This window comes from Heterodontus francisci, chromosome 27, assembly GCF_036365525.1.
Source record: "Heterodontus francisci isolate sHetFra1 chromosome 27, sHetFra1.hap1, whole genome shotgun sequence".
NCBI classification, from domain to species: domain Eukaryota; kingdom Metazoa; phylum Chordata; class Chondrichthyes; order Heterodontiformes; family Heterodontidae; genus Heterodontus; species Heterodontus francisci.
The window spans coordinates 58189187-58215435 of record NC_090397.1 but is presented as its reverse complement, the minus strand read 5'-3'; the positions used below and the strand labels follow the sequence as shown (position 1 = coordinate 58215435).

Below are 26249 nucleotides of genomic sequence, written 5' to 3'. Positions count from 1 at the left end.
GCCCGGGGAGCCTCATTAAAAAGCTAATAACAAGGGACATGGTCATGGTATGTCCAGTGCCTTTCTTCTAACAATCACCGGGTCCACCAGGAATGGATATCCATGGTTTCTGGACACTGAATTGTACATGGAACGTACAGCAATCCCTGCGCCCTGCACTTTCCCCATAATCCTGCATCTTCCTTTGCTTCAGAAATTTATCTATGTCCCCCTCGAAAGATGCAATGTTCTCTGCCTCAACCACACCCTGTGGTAAATCATTCCACGCTCCAACAACTCCCTGTGAAAATAAATTTCTCTGAACTGCACTCAGCTCACTCCCCCAGTGATAATTATAAATTGATGACTCCTTGTTACCAACTTCCCAACCCGAAGAAGGCCATTCCCTATTCACCCTATCAAAACACTTCATAATTTAAAAAAAAACTCAATTAGATCTTCTCTTAGTCTTCTTTACTCCAGTGGAATATAATCCATTCCCTGTTAACTCAAAGTCATTTCACTGAAAGGAAAATTAAATTAAACAGTACTGTGAATCAAGCAATTTAAATATAACAGTACAGGAGATTGCCATTGCTTGAGAAACAAATCAAATTAATGTATAATTTGAACAAAATTAGAACTAGACCCTACAGTGGTGATGCCAGGAAGCACTTCTTTACACAAAGGGTAGTTGGAGTTTGGATTCTCTCCTCCAGACTGGAAGTCATCTAATTCATTTTTGTCGGGTGAAGGTATTCAAGGTTATGGAACCAAGGCGGGTAGATGGGGGTTAAGATACAAATCAGCCCTGATCTAATTGGACTGGCAGAACAGGCTCCGAGAAGCAGAATGGCCTATTCTCGTTCCTCTGAATTGAAAGGATTAAAGAGTAGCTCCAGCATCTCTGCTCAATTATAGTTTTTCATTCCTTTCATCATTCTGGGGAATCTATGCTGTATGCACCCTAGAGCATTAACATGCTTTCTATAATGGGGTGTGCTAACTGCATGCAGAGCTGTAACTGTGGTTTAAACATTGCCTCATTGTACAAATTTATCATTATCTGTTTGCTCTTTTATTCTGCATCTCCATTTAGGAAACTTAAAATGCGATTAGCCTACATTTTTTAAAAATATGGCTTTAACAAGCTGTGCTCACACTTCCAAGGAGTATTTTATGCGTTAGGTGGCATTACATAACGACATTTTTACAGCACAGCCATATATTTTGATGCTAATTGTTTCATTCTGATACAAATTACTGCATCATGTCACAATGCTTCCAAGCTGTGACAGAACGAATTTGCCTACTTTTCTCGGGAGCGACACTCTGTGGAATGGGGATGCAGTTGTTCTGACAGCATTTGTTGCTGGAAGCCAAATGCTGCTCTATTAACGGTCTGTGTTAATATCTTCATTGAAGTTTAATTGCGCTCATTTTCCTGAAGCCTCCCGTGTGCTGTTTGCTGCATTCGCTTAAAAACCTGGTCCTTGCCAGTGATTTGAGTGGTGCTAGGGCTCTTGCCGCCACCTGGTGGCTACTTTGAGCATATTGCTAAATCAGTTAGGAACTTGACATGGAAATCTAGGAAGGCCATGGAAAGAAAAAGAAAATTCCTTGCATTTCTCCGGCGTCTTTCATGACCTCAGCACTTGCCATAGCACTTTACAGCCAATGAAGTACTACTTGAAATACAGTCACTGTTGTAAGTAACTTGGCACATCAACTTGGACACAGCAAGATCCCACAAACTGCAATGAGATAATGACCAATTTCAATGATGTTGGTTGAGGGACAACTATTTGGACAGGATACTGGGGAGAACTCCCCTGCTTTTCATGAACAGAGTGGCCACAGTATTTTTGACATCACCCGAGAGGGCAGATGTGACCTCGGTTTAATGCCTCATCTGACAAATGGCACCTCTGACATTGCAGCACTCCCCCAGTACTGGCACTGAGGTGTCAGTGAAGATTGTGTGCTGGATTCTCTGGAGTGGTGCTTGAATGGTTGTGAATGGTGGTGGACAATTAAACAACTAACAAACATCTCCATCCTCAATGATGGGGGAGCCCAGGACATCAATGCAAAAGACAAGGCTGAAGTATTTGCAACCACCTTCAGGCAGAAGTGTTGAGTGGATGATCCATCTCGGCCTCCTCCTAAGGTCCCCAGCATCACAAACGCCAGTCTTCAGCCAATTCAGTTCACTCCACATAATATCAAGAAATGGCTGAAAGCACTGGATACAGCAAAGGCTATAGACCCTGATAGCATCCCAGCTGTAGTACTGAAGACCTGTGCTCCAGAACGAGCCGTGCCTCTAGCCAAGTTGTTCTAGTACAGCTACAACACTGGCATCTACCCGGCAATGTGGAAAATTGTCCAAGTATATCCTGTCCACAAAAAGGAGGACAAATCCACTCCAGCCATCAGTCTACTCTCAATCATCAGCAAAGTGATGGAAGGTGTCGTCGACTGTGCTGTCAAGTGGCACTTGCTCAGCAACAACCTGCTCACCGATGTTCAGTTTGGTTTCTGCCAGACCTCATTATAGCCTTGGTCCAAACATGGACAAAAGAGATGAACTCTAAAGGTGAAGTGAGAGTGACTGCCCTTGACATCGTGGAGCCCGAGTAAGATTGAAGTCAATGGGAATCAGGGGAAAATTCTCCACTTGTTGGAGTCTTACCTAGCACAAAGGAAGATGGCTGTGGTTGTTGGAGGTCAATCATCTAAACCCTAGGACCTCACTGCATGAGTTCCTTAGGGTAGTGTCCTAGGCCCAACCATCTTCAGCTGCTTCATCAATGACCTTCCCTTCATCATAAGGTCAGAAATGGGGATATTCGCTGATGCTTGCACATTGTTCAGTACCATTCGTGACTCCTCAGATACTGAAGCGGTCTAAGCCTGCATGCAGAAAGACCTGGACAACATTCAGGCTTGGGCTGATAATTGGAAAGTAACATTCACTCCACATCAGTGTCAGGCAATGACCATCTCCAAAACAGAATCTAACCATCTCCCCTTAATGTTCAACAGCACTACCATCGCTGAATCCAACACCAGCAACATTCTGGGGGTTACCATTGATCAGAAACTTAACTGGAGCAGGCATATAAATACTGTGGCTACAAGAGCCGATCAGATGAATTCTGCGGCAAGTAACTCACCTTCTGACTCCCCAAAGCCTTTCCACCATCTACAAGGCACAAGTCAGGAGTGTGATGGAATATTCTCCACTTGTCTGAATAAGTGCAGCTCCAACAACACTCAGGAAGCTCAACACCATCCAAGACAAAGCATCCTGCTTCATCGGCACCCCATCCACCATCTTAAACATTCAATCCCTCCACAGTGGCAGCAGTGTATATCATCTACAAGATGCACTACAGCAACTTGCGAAGCTTCCTTTGACAGCACCTTGCAAACCTGCGACCTCTACCACCTAGAAGGACAAGGCAGCAGATGCATGGGAACCCCACCACCTGCAAGTTCTCCTGCAAGTCACACACCATCCTGACTTGGAACTATATCGCTGTTCCTTCACCGTCGCTGGGTCAAGAACCTGGAACTCCCTTCCAAACATCACTGTGGGTGTATCTACCAGATGGACTGCTGCAGTTCAAAAAGGCAGCTCACCTCCACCTTCTCAAGGGCAATTAGGGATGAGCAACAAATGCTGGCTTTGCCAGCAATGCTCACATCCCAGGAATGAATAAAAGAAAACCAAGGGCTGAAGATGGGACTGATTCTTTGGCCCTGCAACTTTCGAGATCATTTGTGAGTTCTATAAGAATTTTTTGCATGATCTAATTTTCATTAGACTGTTGTCCCACCTACCTCTTCCTCCTCTCCTACCACATTCTGCCCCTGCACAGAGATTTTCTATTTATAACCAACTTTCTTCCCTCTTGGCTGTAAGCAGACTGGATGAGACAATCAGACAGATTATTGTTTCCGAAACAGGTGGCCTTGTAACACCATCATTGCAAAGGGAATTGCTTGTAATCTTTGATTGCTTTTAATTATCTTTTTTTCCCTCTTCTCCTCTCCTAGAGGAGTTGACTTTCACTGATGTTTGATGTTTGTCACCACAGGTGGCCATCCTTGCTTTGTCAGATATAAACAGAACAAAATGCTGCAAAATACTCATTAGGCCAGGTAGCATTTGTGGAGAGGGATGATCGATGACCTTTCACCAGAACGGAAGATCTTAGAGATGAACAGTTTTCAAGCTAGTACAGAGCCATGGGAAAGGGGAGAGGGAGCAGGAAAAGTACCAAAAGGAACATTTGTTCAAACTTCATTATTGAGTATTGCCAGGCAATTTGATTGTGGGTAGATTACTAATGAGCTTATCAAGTATTTACAGCACAGCAACAACCTGGAACTCCCTTCCTAAAAGCACTCTGGGTGTACCTACACCAAATGGACTGCAGTGATTCAAGAAGATGGTTCACTACATCTTCTCAAGGGCAATTCGGGATGGGCAACAAATGCTGGCCTTACCTGTGATACTCATATTCCATGAAAGAATAAAAAAAGACAGCAACGGGCTATTTGGCCCAACTGGTCCATTGTTTATGCTCCACATGAATCTGCCCCCATCCTACTTCATTACACCCCATCAACAAATCCTTCTATTCCTTTGTCCCTTATGTGCTTACCCAGCTTCCCCTGAAATGCATCTATGCTATTTGCCTGAACTACTCATTGTGGCAGTGAGTTCGATATTCTAACCTCGCTCTGGGTAAGGAAGAAATCCTATTGAATTTATTAGTGACTATCTTATAGTTATGGTCCCTAGTTCTGGTCTTAACTGCAAGTGGCTTGATCCTGCCCTCCTTCAGTACTCATACACTTTCCAGCAGGTCACCAGATAGAGTGTCAGGTTCCTGATCTGCATGGTCCAGTACTACACCACATTCCTCAATTAGTCACTGAATTAGTTGGCTTGGCTTGGCTTGGTTCACAGTGAAAGGAATTGTGCAGTAGTTATTCTGTCAGCTGTTGTATGATCGCTTCAAGAGTGATGTCCCTTTAAGATCTCAGTATGCTAATAAGTCAAGTACAAGGATGTAGTCATGTGGCTTGAAGCCAGAGTCACTCTGCAACTGTAACACCCAGATGAAGGTTCTGTAAATAGTTTGCTCTGTACTGTACATACTAGTTTAGCTGTTAATAAACTTGTTTGAGATCGTCAACGAACTGGACGCCATGCATCTCATTTATGTTGTATCAGACAACACAAAGAACTCATTACATCAGCCAGTGACAGTTTGTATTTGTACACCAACCTGCTGGTACACCAAACTGCCTTTGTATGTAAAAAAATAAAAATTCAGGCATTGCATGAATCAGTGAGTTGGACTCCTCTGGAACCTGGGTCCATGTCATGCACAAACCGATGGGTTGAAAATGTCCTTTGTTCGCTGTACGGATGTTGGGAAATGAGTCTGAGGAAATCTCTCAGTCTCATTTCTAGTAGGCATGGGCCACAGCACATGCTTTGGTAGAGTATGTTCTTCTAAGATGGGAGATGAGGCAGCTTATTGGGCCAGTGTATAGGGAGCTTTACTCTGCATCCCACCACTGTGCCTGACCTCAATTCTGATGCTGGGTGCTTCAAATGGAAAATGTTCCATTCCCTGGGTCTAAAACATTTCAGCTGGATGACACTGATAACTACAAAATAAAATAAGACAGACATCAAGGCTCATAGATTAAAGTTTGAATGTATGTGTCTTCATAATGTATTTCTTGTCCCTATTTTTTAAGGAATAAAAAGTTCAGATAAAAATGAACTGAAGAAAATTGCTTCTGATCCATTTGAAGAGCACTATTTATTTGTGGAGGATTTTCATCTGTTCAACAGCATTTTACCCAAAATTTCCAGAAGACTTTGTTTCACAGCTTCGGAGCCTCCTAGGCCAGTGAGGCCTACACCGTGTAAGTAATTGTGAATGATGCAATGGAAATACTTCTCAAAGTAGAGCAGGGTGGCACCGTGGTTCATTGTACTTTCACCACCAGGAACTGTCTGGCCCTCGGCTGAAGAGATAAATCTCTCTCCTCTCTCTCTGCTGGTTCTAGACGAAATGAATTTGGACAGTTTCAATCCAGTTCTGAGTGAGAGCGGACTTACATTGCAAAACTGCTCATTTAAGAGCTGGCATTTGGCCTCTCAACACCTCGAGAGAGTGGGACTGGCGTTTGCCAAGCCATTGCTCCTTGGAAATCATTTTTGGCATCCTAATCAGGCATATGACCTCAATCTGAATATTTAAACTGATTAGGGTAGGCACGTGAAGGGCCCGTTCAAAGCCTTCCCTGAAAGATGATTCAAAAACAACTTGCACTTATAAAATGTCTTTAACACATTAAACATTTTGCTATGAGCACTATCAGGCAAAATTTGATACCAAGCCACATAAAGAGATATTGGGACAGGTATGTAGTTTAAAGGAGTGACTTAAAGAAAGAGAGAAAAGTAGAGAGGCAAAGAGGTTTAGAGAGGAAGGCTTAGGGCCTAGACAGCTGAAGGCATGGCTGTCAATGGCAGAGTGACGAAAATCAGGGATGCACAAGAGGCTAGAATTGGAGGAACACAGAGACCTCGAGGGGGTGGGGGGGTGGTGTTGTAGGGCTGTAGAAGATTACAGAGATAGGGAGGAGCGAGGTCATGGGGGGAGTTGAACACAAGGATGAGAATTTTAAAAATCGAAGCGTTCCTGTAGGTCAGCGAGGATAGGGATGATGGGGCTTGATGCAGGTTTGGATACAGGCAGCAGAGTTTTGGATGAGCTCAAGTTTATGGAGGGTAGAACGTGGGTGGCTGGCTAGCAGAGCAGTAGAACAGTTAAGTCTGGAGGTAACAGGAGTATGGATGAGGGTTTCAGCAGCAGGTGAGTTGAGACAGGGTGAAGACAGGCAATGTTATGGAGGTGGAAGTATGCTGTCTTGGTGATGGAGAGTTTCAAACAGACAGAAAGGTGCATTAGGTCCCCACCACACTTTCCACTGCTAGATGCCTGGGTATTCAGGAGAGAAGCAGGTTGGCCAGGAGTTAAAAGTCTCCCCTGAAATCTCTAACTCTCCATCCTCTATTTTACATCCTGTAATGTCTTCCCTTCTTTGGCGCAGAATCTCCCCATTGTCAGCAGCTGAAGAACAATTATGTTTTGCAAAGTTTTAGATTGTCTTGGTAATTATTCTAATAAACTGCAATCCTCTTGCTAATCAGACATTCATCCAGACCTTCTTAAAGGTGTTAATCAGAGTGCTAGGAACTGGAAGGAAATTTGAAATAAATATCACCTCTCAAGGGAACTCATGAATAAATAGGACAGAAGCAGAACAGCATTATGGTAATGAATGCTCTCTCTGCCTTGCAATAGATAAATCTAATCCTTACTGTCCCTTTTTTTCACCAGTGGCAGAGAAAATCATCGGCCCCCGGGACTTGGTGATTAATGAACTGAGTTACAGCTCAATGAGACTGTCCTGGACTCCAGCTACAGGAGGTGTGAGGAGCTACAGAGTCGTCATCAATCCATATTCATCTGCCGGATGGTTGGTACCAGGGGAAGAGAGGCAGGTGGGTGATGCTGGTTCCACCCGGGCTCTCATTTCACAGTTATTGGTCAGGTGGAGGGGGACACTGAAGAGAGGGTCCTGAAGCTGCTGGATCCAAGAGGTGGATTCACGTGGGAAATAGTGAAGGCAGAAAGTGGGGCTCAGTCAGGTGTTTTTTCCATAAACTCTGATCCAGACTGTGAATGGTAACATTATAAGACCCTCCATTTGTTTAACTTACGTCTCTGTGAAGTGGCTTGGGACATTTTTCTACATGAAAGATCTTCAATAAATGAATGTGTTCTGTTGTGGTAGTGGTATCACTAGTAGTGGTAGTAGTATTGGTGATGGTATTGGCTGTGCTGGTAGTAGTAATGATAGTGGTAGTATTGATAGTGGTAGTAGTGGTATTAGTAGTGAAGGTAGTAATGGTGGTGCTAGTACTAGCAGTGGTAATGGTAGTGGTTCTAGTAGCGGTAGAAGAAGATTCACCATCTGGGTGGAGCTGGGTCGTACAAACTGTGCAGGTTCCCAGATTCAATGTCCATTCTGTACTCAGCTACCAGATCTCAGCTCAGATGGCTCTAGGGGTACTGCGATTGGCCAGTCATAGGGTAGGGGGCCTCTGATTGGGAGTGAAAAATAAAATCAGTGTCCTCATTCCTAGTTGCTCAATATGCCACCCTACTCTCACACGATTCCATCCCACTCTTGCACCAGGCCATCTTACTCTTCCCCCATATCAAACTACTCTCATGGTATGGCACTCTAATCTCACAGAGAAGTGTAATGATTTGGTATGGATAAGCAGAGTGTGACAGGAAGGGACAGAGTGTTTAACAGTAATAGTGCATCAATAGTAAGGTCAAATCAGGAAAAAATGGTAAAATGTTAAAATTAAAGGTGCTTTATCTGAATGCACAAATCATTCCTCACAAGCTACATGAATTAATGGCACATATAGAGATAAATGGGTTTGCTCTAATAGCCATTACAGATACGTGGTTGCATGGTGACCAAGGTTGGGAACTAAATATTCTAGGCTACATGATGTTTCAAAAAGACAGACAGAATGGAAAAGGAGGAATTGGGCATAACTCTAGTAATGAAGAATAACATGAGGACTGTAGCAAGGAATGATTTTGGTTCAGAAGAACAGGGTATAGAATCAATATGGGTGAAGATAAGAAATAACAAGGGCCAGAAAATGCTGGTGGGGGTAATTTATAGGCCCCCTAACAGAAGGTATATTGTGGGGCAGAGTATTAATCAAGAAATAAGAGGAGTTTTTACCAAAGGTAATACAATAAACATGGGGGGAGTTTTACTTCCTTTCTTCTTTTTCTTCTTCTTCTTCTTTTTCTTCTTCTTTGACCTCCTTGTCTCAAGAGACAATGGATAAGTGCCTGGAGGTGGTCAGTGGCTTGTGAAGCAGTGCCTGGAGTGGCTATAAAGGTCAATTCTAGAGTGACAGACTCTTCCACAGGTGCTGCCGATAAAATTGGTTGTCGGGGCTGTTACACAGTTGGCTCTCCCCTTGCGCTTCTGTCTTTTTTCCTGCCAACAGCTAAGTCTCTACGACTCGCCACTCTTTAACCCCGCCTTTATGGCTGTCTGCCAGCTCTGGCGATCACTGGCAACTGACTCCCACAACTTGTGATCAATGTCACAGGATTTCATGTCGCGTTTGCAGATGTCTTTAAAGCGGAGACATGGACGGCCGGTGGGTCTGATACCAGTGACGAGCTCACTGTACAATCCATCCTTGGGGATCCTGCCATCTTCCATGCGGCACACATGGCCAAGCCATCTCAAGCGCTGCTGGCTCAGTAGGGTGTATATACTGGGGTTGTTGGCCGCCTCGAGGACTTCTGCATTGGAGATACAGTCTTGCCACCTGATGCCAAGGATTCTACGGAGGCAGCGAAGATGGAATGAATTGAGACGTTGCTCCTGGCTGACATACATTGTCCAGGCCTCGCTGCCATAGTGCAAGGTACTGAGGACACAGGCTTGATACACTCGGACTTTTGTGTTCCGTGTCAGTGCGCCATTTTCCCACACTCTCTTGGCCAATCTGGACATAGCAGCGGATGCCTTTCCCATGTGCTTGTTGATTTCTGTATCTTCCTTTAGACTGTACAAATCAAATCAGCTTAAGTAATTTGGAGGATGAGTTCATGGATTGCATTAGGAGAGAATTTCTATAACAGTACATCAGGGCAGAGGCTATTTTTGATCTTGTTTTGTGTAATGAGACAGTGTTAATTAGTAACCTCATAGTAAGGATCCTAAATAATCATAATATGATAGAATTTCACGTTGAGTTTGACAGTAATGTACATAAATCCAAAACTAGAGTAATTAACTTAAATATCAATTACAAAGGGACGAGTTGACTAAGGTGGTTTGGGAAATTAGATTCAAAGGTATGATTATAGATGAGCAATGGCACACATTTAAAGAAAGATTTCATAATTCTCAAAGAATCTACATTTCATTGACAAATAAAAACTCTAGGAGAAAAGGGATCCATCATTGCCTAACTAAAAAGATTAAGGATAGTATTAGATTAAAAGAAGAGGCTTTTAATATTGCCAAGAAGAATAGCAAGCATGAGGATTGGGAGAATTTTAGATACCAGCAAAGGATGATCAAAAATTTTATAAAGAGGGAGAAAACAAAATATGGGGGAAAACTAGCCAGAAATATAAAAACAGATTGAAAGAGCTTGTACAAGTATGTAAAAAGAGAGTAGCAAAAGAAAACATGGGTGCCTTAGAGGCTGAGACAGGAGAAATTATAATGAGGAATAAGGAAATGGCAATAACGTTAAATATATTGTATCTGTTTCACAGTAGCTGCCACAAGCTACATATCTGAAATAACGGGGATCCAAAGGTCTAACGTGAGTTAGGAACTTAGAGTAATTATTATTAGTAAAGAAAAAAATTAGAGAAATTAAAACTAAAAGCTGACAAATCCCGTGGACCTGACAGCCTATATCCGAGGGTTCTAAAAGAGATGGCTGCTGACATAAAAGATGCAGTGGTTGTGATCTTCCAAATTTTCCCAGATTTTGGAATGGTCCCAGTGGATTGGAAGGTAGCAAATGTAACACCGCTGTCCAAAAAAGTAAAGTGAGAAAAACAGGGAACTACAGGCCCGTTAGCCTAACATCAGTTGTCAGGAAAATGCTGGAATCTATTATTAAGGAAGTGGTAAAAGGGCACTTAGAAAATCATAATATGGTTAAGTAGAGTCAATGTGGTTTTATGAAAGGGAAAACGCATTTGAGAAATCTATTAGAATTTTTTGAGTATGTAACTAGCAAGGTAGATAAAAGGGAACTAGTGGATGTAGTATATTTGATTTTTCAAAAGGCATTTGATAAGGTGCCACATGAAAGGTGATTGCACAAGATAAGTGTTCATCGGGTTTGGGTAATATGTTGGCCTTCAATGTAAGAGAATTTGATTATAGGAGTAAAAACATCTTGCTGCAATTATATAGAGGCTTTGGTGAGACTGCACCTGGAGTATTGTGTACAGTTTTGGTCTCCTTATCTAAGGAAGGATATATTTGCCACAGAGGGAGTGCGACAAAGGTTCACCAGACTAATCCCTGGGATGGCAGGATTGTCTTATGAGGAGAGATTTCAGAAACTGGGCCTGTGTTCTCTAGAGTTTTGAAGAATGAGGGGTGATCTCACTGAAACTTACAAAATTCTTACAAGGCGTGACAGGGTGGATGTGGCTAGGATGTTTCCTCTGGCTGGTGAGTCTAGAACAAGTGGACACAGTCTCAGAATAAGGGGAAGGCCATTTAAGACTGAGATGAGGAGGAATTTCTTTACTGAGAGGGTGGTGAATCTGTGGAATTCTCTACCTCAGAGGGCTGTGGAAGCTCCATCATTGAGTATATTCAAGATAGAAATTGATAGATTTCTGGATACTGATGACATCAAGGGATATGTGGATAGTGGGGAAAAATGGCGTAGAGGTAGATGTTCAACCATGATCAGTTTGAATGATGGAGCAGGCTCGATGGGCCAAATGGTTCCCTCCTGTTCCTGTTTCCTATGTTCCTATTAGAATGGATAGAGGATTGGTTAAAGGACAGAATACAGACAGTAGGAATAAACAGGTCCTTTTCAGGTTGACAGGCTGTTACTAGTGGGGTACCACAAAGATCAGTGCTTGGGCCTCAGCTGTTTACAATCTAAATTAATGATTTAGGTGAAGAGACCAAGTGTAATGTATCAAAGTTTGCTGACACAAAGCTAGGTGGGAAAGTAATCTGTGAGGAGGACATAATGGGTGGGGGTTTTCCCAGGCATTTGGGAAATGTAAGAAAAAATGCACCTGGTTTGTGGATGAGTTCCCGCTTCTGGCTGCTTTTCCCAGGGGCAGACTGAGTCCAATGCAGGCAACCCACGTGTCTGCAGAGGGAAGCCAATTAAGGTTGTTAAGGGGTCAATTTTCCCAGCACAAGGCAATTTTGCCGATATGGTACGGCACCCCTCCCCTCACGCCTAGGTCAGCATGCCGGCAACTGCACAGCGGGGGGTCTGAGTCGTGTGTGATTTTAAGGCTTTTTAATATTCACTGACAAGAAATGGCAAGGCTGGTGCATTGCCATGTCAAAGGCTTGGCACTGAGTGAGGATTTCCTGGAGACAGATGTCTCCAGTAGTGCTGGGACTGATGCAGTGCCAGCTGCTCCCCTGATATCAATGCCTCCTCCATTGCGTTCCTGCCACTCCTGCTGCTTGTTCCTCAGCAGCATTCTCACTGGTGGCACTCTGAAGTCTGCTGGCCGCCCTAGCTGTGAGCGAGGCGTATCCACCTCCCGGCTTCGGAACCCATCCGCCATCCCTAATTGGACAGTGCTCCCAGAGGCAGGTTCTTAATTGGTCAGCTCATGTAAGATCGCGCCTGCAGACCAGCTGCTGCTGTGGATGGTGTTGGGGCCCCCAAGTCTGGAAGATTCAACCCAAGTAGTCTGCAAAGAGATATAGATAGATTAAGTGAATGGGCAAGAAGGTGGCAGATGGAGTGTAGTGTGGGGAAATGTGAGGTTATTCACTTTGGCAGAAAATAGAAAAAACTGAATATTTTTAAATGGTGTTCAAAGGGATTTGGGGGTCCTTGTACAAGAAACACAGAACGTTATCATGTAGATACAGAAAGTAATTCAGAAAGCAAATGGTATGTTGTTCCTCATTACAAGGTGGTTGGAGTAAAAGAGTAAGAAGGTCTTGCTGCAATTGTACAGGGCTCTGCTGAGACCACACCTGGAATACTGTGCACAGTTTTGGTCTCTGCACCTAATGCAGTAATGAAACACTTGCCTTAGGAGGGATGCAGCAGAGGTTCACTAGATTGATTCCTGGATGACAGGGTTGTCCTTTGAGGAAAACGTTAGAATGGGCCTCTGCTCTGCAACTTAGAAGAATGAGAGGTGATTTCATTGAAGCATATAAAATTCTAAGAGGACTTGACAGGGTAGATGTTAACAGACTGGTTCCTCTGGCTAGAGAGTCTAGAATCAGGGGACATAATTTCAGAATAAGGTGACAGCCATTTTGGACTGAGATGAGGAGAAATTTCTTCACTCAGAGTTGTGAACCTTTGGAATTCTGTATCCCAGAGGGCTGTGGATGCTCAGTAATTGAGCATCTTCAAGTCTGAGATTGGTAGATTTTTGGATCTAAGGGAATCAAGGGATATGGAGATTGGGCAGCAAAGTGGAGTTGAGATCAAGGATCAATCATGATCTTATTAAATGTTGGCGCAGGCTCGAGGAGTCTGTATGTCCTACTCCTGCTCCTGTTTCTCATGTTCTTATATTATGTACTCTGGCACTTTGCCATCCTACTTTCAGACCATGGCATCTTGCTCTCGAACCATGCCATTGTTAAAGATTTTCTTCCTCAGTGTTATCTCACTCTGTAATTAAAATTCACCTCATCATTTGTTCATTCTTTCCCAAGATCCCAGACTATTCCTCTAATCCGCTGAATTTAATAATCTAAGTTTGGTGTTGCCTAACCTCTTCTTCCTGATGTACCAAAGCTTCGGTCTTACTCCTTTCAACCTTGCTGGTGTGAGCCTTGATCCCTTTGCCTAAAATAATAAACACCACAAAGTTTTTTTGACAAGAATGTTCTGTATATAAAATATACACTGAGCTTTCTTCTCTGTTTTTGATGACAGATTGTTATAGATGGTGATGAGCATGCAATACTTGTGACAAACCTAAAGCCCAGCACAGAGTATTCCTTCACTGTGGTTGCTGTGTATGCTGATGAGATTGGGGACTTCACGACTGCCAGTGGAAAAACAAGTAAGAAAAAATGTCTGAAATGATGAAAGATTTGGATCGAGTAGATAAAAAGAAACGATTTCCTCTATTGTGGGAATGCAGTACAACAGGACATCATTATAAAATTCGAGCCAAGCCATTTAGGAGTGAAATGAGGAAGCACTGTAGAGTAACAATAGACAACAGCGTAAGATGTGTAGAGTAACTTGGACAATGAAATAACATCATGGTAGAGTAACAGCTGACGATGGAGTTATAATCTCTGTACAGTTACATATTGACACTTTCTTTTCTTTTTGATATGTTGCAGGTGCCCTGCCTCATGTGACTAATTTCCGAGTGATAGAACAAGGATTATTTAGTCTGAAGGTGGCCTGGACTCTTCCTCTAGGGCCCTTGGTGGGTTACAAGATCTACATACCGAGAAGTAAGATTTAGGAAAGAACTGTATCTTAACTCTGAGGGCAAAGGCCAGGTTCTACAAAAGCAATAGAAAAATAAAAATGGATGATCAAGTTAGTCTTTTAGCTGCAATTTGCAAAAGAAGTACAGATGGTGGCATTTTATTGAGAAATGGAGGCACCATCAGAATCCATTATTAAAAATCTACACTTTCCTTCCATTCTGCCGATCTAACTTGCTAACTAGGTTCAGAGCAGTAATCCATTGTCTAAAAGTAATTAGAACTGGATGGAGCAAAAGAAAAAGTTATTGAAGGTGACTGATGTTAATTGTCATTGTTTTATTAAAAATGGTTTGGATGGCAAATCTATGTCTTCCAACGGCATTGTGGCTTGAGAGAGATTTTGGGCATACTCTGTTCAGCAATCTGCCAGAAATAGCCAGCTTTGAAAATGCCACTGCAGTGTTGTTCCATTGGCTGCCCATCAAAGCTATGCTCCAAGTGGGAAATCATAATGGGTCAGTCTAAATAGTGAGTGGTGGTGGTCTGCCTAAGGACAGGTCCTCTGCTCTTCTTCTCCACCCAGGAGAGATAAGCATGACTAGGGATGAGGGTATATGAGGTGGTTTCCTGATGCATAGGAACATAAGAGCAGTTGTAGGCCATTCAGTCCATCGAGCCTGCTCCGCCATTCAATACGGTCATGGTTGATCATCCACTTCAATGCCTTTTTCCCTTTATGTCATTGGTATTTAGAAATCTGTCAATCTCTGCTTTAAAGATGTTATAGCAGGGCACTTCAAAAAATTGAAGGCAATCAGGCAGAGTCAGCATGGCTTTGTGAAAGGGAAATCATGTTTAACTAATTTATTGGAGTTTTTTGAGGGAGTTACATATGCTGTGGATGAAGGGGAACTGGTGGATGTATTGTACTTAGATTTCCAGAAGGCATTTGATAAGGTGCCATATCAAAGGTTATTGCAAAAAAAAAAGCTCATGGTGCAGGGGGTAACATATTGGAATGGATAGAAGATTGGTTAGCTAACAGGAAACAGAGAGTAAGCATAAAGGGGCCATTTTCTGGTTGGCAAGATGTAAGGAGTCGTGTGCCACAGGGATCTATGCTGGGGCCTCAACTTTTTACAATTTACATAAATGACTTAGATGAATGCATGAATTCCTAGTGCATGAATCGCAAAAGGTTAGTATGCAGGTACAGCAAGTAATTAGCTAATAGAAGGTTATCGTTTATTGCGAGGGGAATTGAATACAAAAGTAGGGAGGTTATGCTTCAGCTATACAGGGCATTGGTGAGATCACATCTGGAGTACTGTGTACAGTATTGGTTTCCTTATTTAAGGAAGGATGTAAATGCAATGGAAACAGTTCAGAGAAGGTTTACTAGACTGATAACTGGAATGGGTGGGCTATCCTATGAGGAAAGATTGGACAGGCTAGGCTTGTATCCGCTGGAATTTAGAAGAGTAAGAGGCGACTTGATTGAAACATATAAGATCCTGAGGGGTCTTGATAGGGCGGATGTGAAAAGGATGTTTCCCCTTGTGGAAGAATCTAGAACCAGGGATCACTGTTTAAAAATGAGGGGTCGCCCATTTAAGACAGAGATGAGGAGAATTGTTTTTCTCTCAGAGGGTCGTGAGTCTTTGGAATTCTCTTCCTCCAAAGGTGGCGGAAACCGAGTCTTTGAATATATTTAAGGCAGAGGGAAATAGACTCTTGATAAGCAAGGATCTGAAAGGTTATAGGGGTAGGTGGTAATGTGGAGTAATCAGTTCAGCCATGAACAGCCCTCTGGGGTAGAGAATTCCAAAGATTCACAACCCTCTGAGTAAAGAAATTTCTCCTCATCTCTGTCCTAAGTGGCTTCCCCCTCATTTTGGAATTGTGTACCCTGGTTTTAGACTCCCCAACCAGGGGAAACATCTTAGCTGCATCTACCCTGTCTATCCCTTTAAGTACTTTGTAGGTTTCAATGAGATCACCTCACATTCTTCAAAACTCTAGAGAATACAGGCCCAGTTTCCCGAATCTCTCTTCATAGGACAGTCCCGCCATCCCGGGAACAAGTCTGGTGAACCTTCATTGCACTCCCTCTATGGCAATAATATCCTTCCTAAGGTAAGGGACCAAAACTGCACACAGCACTCCAGGTGCGGTCTAACCAAGGTTCTATACAATTGAAGCAAGACGTCACTACTCCTGTACTAAAATCCTCTTGTGATAAAGACTAACATACCATTAGCCTTTCTAATTGCTTGCTGCACCTGCATGTTAGCTTTCAGTAACTTATCAACAGGGACACCCAGGTCCCTTTGTATATCTACACTTTCTAATCTCTTACCATTTAAGAAATACTCTGCACATCTATTTCTCCTACCAAAATGGATAACCTCCCATTTTTCCACATTATACTCTATCTGCCACATTCTTGCCCATCCAAACCCCCTTAAAGCCACTTTGCATCTTCCTCACAACACACATTCCCACCTACTTTTGTGTCATTTGTGAACTTGGAAATACTATGTTTGGTCCCCACATCCAAATCATTGATATATATGCCTACCTCAGACCAGAGCAGGAATTGAACCTGCATTGTTGACATTGCTCTTAACCACATGCTAGCTATCTAGCCAACTGAGCTACCTGGTTCTCCAAATTATGAGTATCAGTAGGCAACTTGAGGGTGGGGGCCATTATAGCTGAGCCTCATCCCTGTGCTGGCATACATGCACAAGCTAACATACGTGTGTATATGCATACGCTGGTGCACACACACACTGCTCAACCGTTCACCTCCTCAGTCCAGCAGCACTGAAGCTATTTGTAACATCCCCACCAATGCCCCCAATTGAAGGCAGTACAGATAGAGATTAAGCTCAGGGTCTACCTTATACAGTCAAATGAATACCACATCAGCCTGCTGATTTACCAACTGTGGATTAGGAGAGCCAGGGAACTTCTAAATTTTCACAGTATTTTCAATAAAGTGTAAAACTTTTAAGTGGCAAATGCAATTAGGTCAATCAATGAGCTTCTATTAACAAAATGGAATTCAAGTCGTTTCACCAGGGCGACAGCGATCCTTGAAGTGAGGTGAGATGTGAAGTGAAAATGGAACTCTCGCAGCAGCTTCCCAGCATTAAAACCACTTTGTCCTTCAGCCAACAGACCTGGGCTGGCCTATGAACAGAATGTCAAAGGCGATGTCTCGTTTCACCTCATAGACAATCTGCAGGAAGACAAGGACTACACCATCAGCATCTACGCCGTGTATCCTGAGGGCCCCAGTGATCCTGTGTCCACCGCCGGCAGAACATGTAAAGTGAATCGTAAACATTTACTGCATATCAGAGCACCGATATGCAAATGCATTGTGTTCTGTACTGAGTGCAGCACTGTCATAATTAAACTTATAGCAGTCCAAAATTAGCCAGATCGGACGCACCATTTGTTGAATAATATAAACATAGCTCTTAATGTCACATCTAAATGCCATGCACTACATTTGGTGTTTAGTTTAGAGAGATTTAAATAGTAATTCATTTCTTTCATATCACTGCCAATCTAAAGTATTAAGAGCTTCCAAGTCAGATAGGGTAGGGGTCAGAAGTAATGCTAATTAGTTCTGCATTGTTTGGATATTTGCACTTGGATTATCTTCCTTCCACATCACACTTTAAATTAGTTCTTCTGATATTGTAACAAAAGCATTTTATTTAACATCCTGTGGTCTCCCAAACTCTTCAACAATAGTTGATCAACTTCTCTACTATATCTTTGACACCACTAATTCCATTAATCACAGCTGGCCAGCTCCATCATCACAGAACCTGGTATATTCCATTAAACATTGGATAATTTCTGTGCCCGTAAAATCCAATTCATCTCCCTGTCAAATATTTGTCCAAATCTCCTTTCTGAAGGAATTAATCAGCACAGCATAAATTCTGTTTCTGCACTGATCTGGAGAGCTTTGTGTAAGGAAGGAAATCTTTTTCAAAGAGAAATACCGATGAGGGGGTAAATATTTGGCCCATTTCACTCAACTTTCTACAGAAACATACGCTGTCCATCGCAACATCTAACTGCCTCCAGATCATCCCTTGCCCCTACCCTACCCGGAATACCCAAAATTATGATATGAAATATAATTTTATACAAACATCTTTGTTCATTCATTACCTGTGTCACAGTTTCAACTCCAAGGTCAGCATTTAATGCCCCCACTCCACCCGAGGAAAGGGCTAGGAGGCAGAGGTGTAAAATCGGGTGGGATGGTGGGGTGGTGTCGTGTCCGTCACCTACCCGCCCTCGCTGCTATTGTACCAGTGGAGGATGATGTGGCAGGTGGCCCTCCTGCCCTGAAGCCAATTGGGGCCCTTAACTGACCAAATAATTGCTACTTAAGGGCCTCTTCCTGCTGCTGCTGTTAATTTACCAGCGGCGGACAGGCACTTTGGCACATGCTCAGGCTGCTCAGTGATGCCTGCCGGCCTCCTTGTAGCCTGTGTGGTGGGCCCTCCTGATTGAGCACCCTATGCCCCATGGAGGGCCCCTTCCCCAGCATCACAGGCCCCCCCCCCCTCCAAAATAAACCCCCTGTACTACAGTCCGACCCCCCCCTCTTTGCTGGGGCCTTGTTTCTTGTCCCTGGTGAGGCCCAACCCCCACTTAACTTTTTGGACGCTGACATCCATCATCCTCTTCTTGCTGGGTGTAGGCCCTGCAGTGGCCACCGCTCCCAGGGGCGCTGCTGGGAATGAAGAGCTTTGATTGGAGGCGGGACTTCCTGCCTTCCTGCAGATGTACCGACTGCAGTCAATTAAGAGCCTGAGCCACACAAAATAGCAGCGTGGCTTGCAGGCCTGATGGTGGTGGGCTCACCCCTGGCTTTCCAGCCGGTGAGCAGGACCACTGCCTCATCGTTAATTCCGACCCAAGTCTCTACTTCTAGAACTGCTGGCCTACTAGAACCTTTCATCTACACAAGGCTGAAGAGTGAGGAACCTGTAATTTTAACCTGAATAAAAAGAAAGAAATTTGCAATGATATAGCACCTTTCATTACACCCCAAAGCACTTTACACCTAATTAAGTACTTTTGAAGTTACTGTTGTAATGTAGGAAAAACGGCAACCAATTTCCACAAACAGCAATGTGATAATCAGATAATCTGTGTTAGTGATGATAATGAGATATAAATGTTAGCCAGGATATCATCAGGGAGAATTCCCCTGCTCTTTGAATAGTGTTATGGGAATTTTTATGCCCACCTGAATGGGTAATGTAACATCTAAAAACAGCTCCTCTGGCAGTGTAGAACTTTTCCCAGTACTACACTGAAGTGTTAACATAGATTATGTGTTCAATTCTCTGGAGTGGGACTTAAACCCACAACCTTCTGACTCAGAACCAACAGTCACTGCTGACCTTATTTGAACGAACCCAAATGCCAGACAATCCTCGTTGCACAATAATAATGAATAGGTTCTCTATAATACATTTCTGCAACAGGCAAGTGGGACATACTTTGTTAGTGGTTGGAAATAAATGGAGCACAGTCACTATGCTGAGGAAGGATGGTTTACAGAAAGTTGTTTGCATGTTTGTATGAGGATAGCAGTTTAAGTCTAAAACAACATTTTTATTAAATTTTCTTGACAGTGAAACTCATTGCAGTGCAGAAACTAATCTTGGCGAATGCAACGACAGATACCATACAGGCTACGTGGCTTCCAGTTAAAGGGGCAACAGGCTACAGACTTACATGGGGATCTTCTGGTACTGTTCCTTTAAATGTGAATTCTAGGTTATAAGTATTATAATATTATACTCTAGGCAGGTGAGTGTACATCCAGTGTGGAACTGAACCATACAAGCCCCTAAGATCCCAGGTTTAGTCTTTAGTGAATTGTCAGTTAGCTGATCTCAGCCGGGATAATTTTTGTGTTAAAGTGCCCCACTGTCCCTATAAAAGTATATTCTTTGCATAAATATTGTTTGGCATTTAATTTATAAACATCAAGTTTCGTTCCACAATGGAGACCTGCCATGTGAGATCTCCTTACCTTCAAGCCAATCCAGGATCTTCAGTGCAGGAAGGAGTCCTGCGCTTCTGAGGATGGTTCAATTTGCAACAACTTGAGACAGGCCAGGGAGCTGTTTCAAGAAATATTCTGTACAGGTTAGACATCGAGACAATGCCATCTGTTTAATGTTTTAATTGTTGGGTGTAGAGCTTGTGTGTTTCTTAGAAGTGTGGTCATTTTAGTTAATCTTCTCTTGGCTGGAAGTGGCACCTCATGGGAAAGTGGGACTAACAGATATCAGGAGCGGATTTAATTTTTGTGCAATAGTGTAAAACAGGTAATGGCGAATTGGTAGCGCATTTATTGCCTCCCGTCATTTTTATTTCCATTGAAGTCATTCCATTTCTAGAAGGCTATCTGTGTCACTTGGAATTACCAGACAGTTTGTTCCATAAAAAAGGATCAGAAAGCAGTCATACATTACATTGACTTATTCAGATTCTTAAGCATTCCCAGTATATGTTCTGTTGGCTAAAGCCCTCCAATAGTATAACCTTTCAGTTTGCACTGACTACCCTTATCTCTTCAAAGAGTATCCTGTCGGTTAGAATACTTTAAGACTATGGTTTAAACATAGCATGGTCAAGTATCTGGTCTCGGATAGCTTCAGGCATTTAGGAAGGGGGTGGGGATGCTCTGTTAACAATGGGCTAAGCCATGAGACTCAGGCACCCGGATAAGGGATAATGTGGTTACCTAGGAACGAACATACCATGGAAACCAATTGCATCGAAAGATTGCTAAGGTAGTCAGAATTATGGAGGCCTGCAAGACCTTAAGGAGGCCTGGATGTAGACAGAAGACCCTATATATTCCCAGTGAATAATTACAGCCTATAAGACAGAGGTGGAGGTCGAGGAAATTATGACACTATGTAAAGCATAGTTGTTAACATGGCATCAGCTTGGTGGGATAATTAACAACTAGGAGATAAGGCCAGAGATGTGTACATGCAGAAAAAGCAGTCAAATAGTATAAAGATAGGGCATACTCCCACCAGAAGTTAGACCTCTTGGGACCATTGGAAGTCCATAATCTCAAAGGCAGCCCAAGGAGGTCAAGCCTGAACATCTTGAGTCTACAGGGAAACCAGGTTGTAATAATTGCTTGTCATTTAATGTAGTACTGTAGAACATAAGAAAAATACAGTTATTAGTCAATATAAAGCCATGCAGGCCCAAATCACATGGAAGTATTTGTAGAAAGACTAACAACCTTATGTGCAACAGCAACAACAGTAAGAAATCTACTCACACTATCCTTCTATTCATTTTGGTCTGTAGGAAAATTCTGCAATTACTTTGGACAGTGCAGTCTCTCAAACTTTTCTCTTGGCTGTGGAATGTAATATTTAGGAGAGAAGGAAAAGGACAAAATAAATAAAGTCACTTTTTTTGTTAATGAAGCCGATAGATTGTTTTAGGGACGCACTTTGTGCAGATAATAATGCTTAGTGGCACAGTGAAGGAAAATAAATTCTGTGCAAAGTCTTCAAAATGATCCTTGATGATTGAGAATTAATTTGATAATCACTGTCATTCTATTTTCTTATCAACAGATGGAGACTTGCAGAATGTGAATTTGGGCGATGCCTACCAGTTCTATATGATCCGGGGTCTGCGGGCTGGTACTGAATACACTGTTACTGTCAACCCCATCTTTGGTGATGTAGAAGGCCCAGTGGTCTCTGGGGAGGTTAAGACATGTAAGTTTTTTTGGATTGATATTTTCTGTCTCCGCACAATCCAATTTTAGTTGTGTGCACTGTGCTTACCCCTGTGCTCGCTGGCCTACAATTGGCTCTCAGTTTCAGCAATACAACTGTTGTATGATTGTCTTTATGAGTGATGTTCCTTTAAGATCTTAGTATGCAATGAGCTACATGCCAGGATGCAGTCATGTGACTACAAGCCTGAGGCACTCTGTAATGGTAACATCCTAGAGGCAAGTCTTGTGAATAGTTAGCTCTGTATTGTAATATAGTTTAGCAGTAATAAACCTGTTTGAGATCTTCAACCAACTGGACTCCATGCATCTCATTTATGTTGCATCAGACAACATAAAAAGAACTCATTATAGCAACGACTTAAGAATTCTCATCCTTGTTTTCAATCACTCCATGGCCCTGCCTTACCCCTTCCTATGACTGTGTTACGACCAGGTGAGAAAGGTATCTCGGGGTCCCTCTCAGCCTTCACTTGGTCTTACTGTAACAGGGTTTAATTTTAAACACACAGTGCTTTGAGCTCCCCCTTGGTGAATCCTTGTTCACCGCTTTCCAATTATAAGGCAAAGAAATGAGCACAAACAGACTTTCTTAGATTTAAAGAAGAAAAGTGAAATTTTATTAAACTTAAACTCTAATTCGGTTGATGTCTATGGATACACGCCACATCCCATGCTAGCATGCATACACGATACGCATATGCAAATAGAGACAGAAAAGAGTAGAAGAAAATTAAAGTGGAAAGGTTGGAGACAATATCTGAAGATTTTGTTACGGTTCTTCAAGCTCACTGTAGAGTCCTTTTTTAGGTTGATCTTGCTTTTCGTTGGGGCCCAGTATTCTTCTTAAACCTTGTTCACTGTGGAAGACTTTTCACTCTTGGGGTTCATGTGTCTTCAGTGGGTTTCAGTTCCTTGGGAAAGAGATGGGAGCAGACAGGAGGGGTGGAGGTCTTTTTCAGTCCAGGAGCAAAGAGCCTTCTGCCAGTTCAAACACAGTCTCTACAATTTAAACCTCCCCAAGTTGGCCAGCAGAGTGGTCACATGACTGACTGGTTTGACCCGGGTCTGTTCTGTATATTATATGGGAGCAGGGGATAGCTCCTTTGTTCCAATGTCTGCTGATGTGAAAAAATGTCTTTCCAGCCAGGGGCCTGGCCATTCCTTGTAACAGGCCTTCTCTTCTTCCCAGCAACAATTTGAAGTTTAATGTCCATGTGGCAAAATTAATGTGCCTCATTCTTGGCAGGTGGGGACCTGCATGATAACAGTAATCTGCTCCAGCTCTACAACTCTCTGAGATCCCTATGCTCCTCCAATTCTAGCATCTTCCACATTTCTAATTTTAATTGCTCCACCATTCAGTTGCCTAGGCTCTAAGCTCTGGAATTCCCTCCCTAAACCTCTCTATATCTCTCTCCTCCTTTAAGGTGCTCCGTAAAATCTACCTCTTTTTACCTATCCTAATATCTCCTTATGTGGCTCAGTATCAGGTTTTGTTTTCATAATCACTCCTGTGAAGTATATTGGAATGTTTTACTGTATTAAAGCTACTATATAAGTGCAAGTTGTTGTTGCACTGGGCAAAGAGCCCACTGCAAAATGTTTCCCCAAGTGCATTTCACAATCTTATGCTAGCACATTTGCAAGTTTTTCATATCAATGCTTATTGGATCAAGGACCAGACTTCTTTCCTGGACTCAATTCCTCAATTGCCTGCTCTTTCAAACTGCTCAGTAGGAACAATGACACATCCCTTATAGTTTTCTTGCCTTTCCTAAGATCAGGACTCTGTAGTGTAAAGGTCCCAGCCACAAAGCCACCTTGGTGATCGAAATATATTTTTTAAGAACAATTCATGATGGACCTTCATCCTTGAGCCTGTATAAATGAAAATGATGAGATCTGTAATATGATCTCAACCTCGCAATGGCTCTTTGATCTTATTCAGCGACTAGCTGAGACACACAGACCAGAAAGATCCCAGGTTCTATGCCTGCTGCTTGCTGAGTTAGTTGATCTGCACTCGAGTGGTTATGAGCATGTTCCATCCCCGCCGCTGGGTAGGAGTGGAGAAAAGTGACCTGATCACTATCCAGTGATACCTGTTGGAAGTTTGTGTGTGTGCCAGATGAAGACAAATTTAGGCTTGGCTTTGATGCTCCCCAAGGTCCAATAGGCAAACAGCGTTCACTGTCAAAGTTCAAAGAATTATAATGATAGCCTTGACATGGCACTGGAGGGTGACCAGTTCCTATGGAACTATACTACAGCAAGGAGACAATGTTTTGAGGACAAGGGGAGAAGGTCCCACTCACCTATCACCCCTCTATTTGTGACCTACATTGGCTTCTGATCGCCAGTTCCTCCTTGTGTTTGAATCCCAAACCCCTCCATATCTCTGTAATCTCCTCCAGCCCTACAATGGCCCCCACCTGAACTCTGTATTCCTCCAACTCTGATCTTTTGTGCATCACCTCACTTCCCCATCCCACCCTTCCCTTATTCTACCATTGGCAGACATTCCTTCAGTCGCCTAAGCCCACGCTCTGAAACTCCATGTTTAAGCTGCACCGCCTCCCGTTCCTCTTTTGAGACTCTCCTTAAAATCCATGGCTTTGACTAAACTTTTGGTCAATGCCCACCACCCCCACCACCCCCCCACCCCCCTCCCTCCCAACTAGTATTTTCCCTTTTGGCTTAGTGTGCATTTATTTCAGAATTATGCCTCTGTGAAATACCTAGGGATGTTTTTCTATGTTATAGGCACTATATAAATGCATATTGCTGTTGCTGGTTTCCCATACAACATATTTACAAATGAATAAGAAAGGACTACACATTCATTTACTTTCTTTTTTATAAATTCTCTGATGGCTTATTGGCTTCCGTATTCTTTCAGTGACAACAAGTTCTGTCCACACCCTGCGGGCATCATCCATCACTACAAACAGTGCTGTCATCACATGGAATTCTGTCCCTGGTGCTACAGGGTATAGATTGGCATGGGGCCCCACACCAGGTACTGGCTATGTTGTTGTGAATTAAAAGTGTTGTTGGCTTGATTTGTGCATGACAAGTTTTTTGTTTTGTTTTAATTCTTGTAGAGATGCACCACACTTTCCTTATTTGTGTCCTCTCAATAGTTCCCTACCTAATGCCATACACTCCTGGGTAGGACAGATGCCTTTTCCTAGGTACTGATCAGGCGAGCACCTGACTTGATACAAGCCTTTAAAATTATGAATGGGTTGGACAAGGTAAATATGAAGAGAATGTTTCCACTTTTAGGAGAATTCAAAACTAGGGACTGTAAATACAATATAGTTAGTAATAAATCCATTAGGGAAATTTCTTTATTCAAAGAGTGGAAATTGCTACCATGGGCAGAGGTTTAGGTAAATAGCTTAGGTGCTTTTATAAAGAAACTAGATGAGTGCATGAGAGAAAAAGGAATAGAAATGTGTACTGAAAGGCTGAGATGGGGTAGATGGAATAAGGAGGATACTTGTGTGGAGTATAAGCACCGGCACAGACCGGTAGGGCCGAATGGCCTGTTTCTGTGCTATATATTCTATGCAATTCCCGTTAGCGCCACCCCACAATGAGATGCCTGGTTTCTGAACTGTGCCTTCCTGTGCAGTTCAAGAAACTCACTGTGATAGATAACCCATTCATGGTAAAACCTGCTTGAGAAGATCTACCTGGAAGTTACAGAGAATTGACCCCTTATGATAATTCTTATATATCAAGGTTCTCCTGATCTCCTGCTGCAGCTTTGGGGATGCAAATCATGGGGAACACCACCCACCACCCCCCCCCCACCCCCCCAAAAAAAGTGTAAGAGACAGTTTTTAACTGTTTATGTTGTTTCTGTAGGGGTTTCCTTGATTGCCCAACAGAGAATCACTGCAGAGATTTTAAGTGTTAAGTATGCTCATGGTACATTAAAATAATGTTATAGTTACACATTGAACAAGTTATTTCGTTCTTTACAATGCTGGGGAGGGGGAATTGGTGGACTGGCTGCTCCAGTCAGTTAGAACTTTGTCCTTTGGATTGTTCTCTCCAGTACCCTCCCATTGTGACACGACTGAGATGGGGAACTTAGTTTAGTTTTATA

At 42.8% G+C, this 26249-nt stretch overlaps 1 protein-coding gene across 1 annotated transcript in view; it reads left to right on the top strand.

The window, feature by feature from the left end:
* The window catches only part of col7a1l (collagen type VII alpha 1-like), a 353167-nt gene that overhangs the window by 4826 nt on the left and 322092 nt on the right, over positions 1-26249 (top strand). Inside the window, exons 5-12 of the mRNA XM_068059665.1 lie at positions 5767-5937; positions 7422-7585; positions 13781-13910; positions 14200-14316; positions 17475-17630; positions 19977-20093; positions 21960-22106; positions 25029-25148. Of these exons, the coding sequence (XP_067915766.1) occupies positions 5767-5937; positions 7422-7585; positions 13781-13910; positions 14200-14316; positions 17475-17630; positions 19977-20093; positions 21960-22106; positions 25029-25148 (1122 nt within the window). The remainder of the gene's footprint in view (positions 1-5766; positions 5938-7421; positions 7586-13780; positions 13911-14199; positions 14317-17474; positions 17631-19976; positions 20094-21959; positions 22107-25028; positions 25149-26249) is intronic.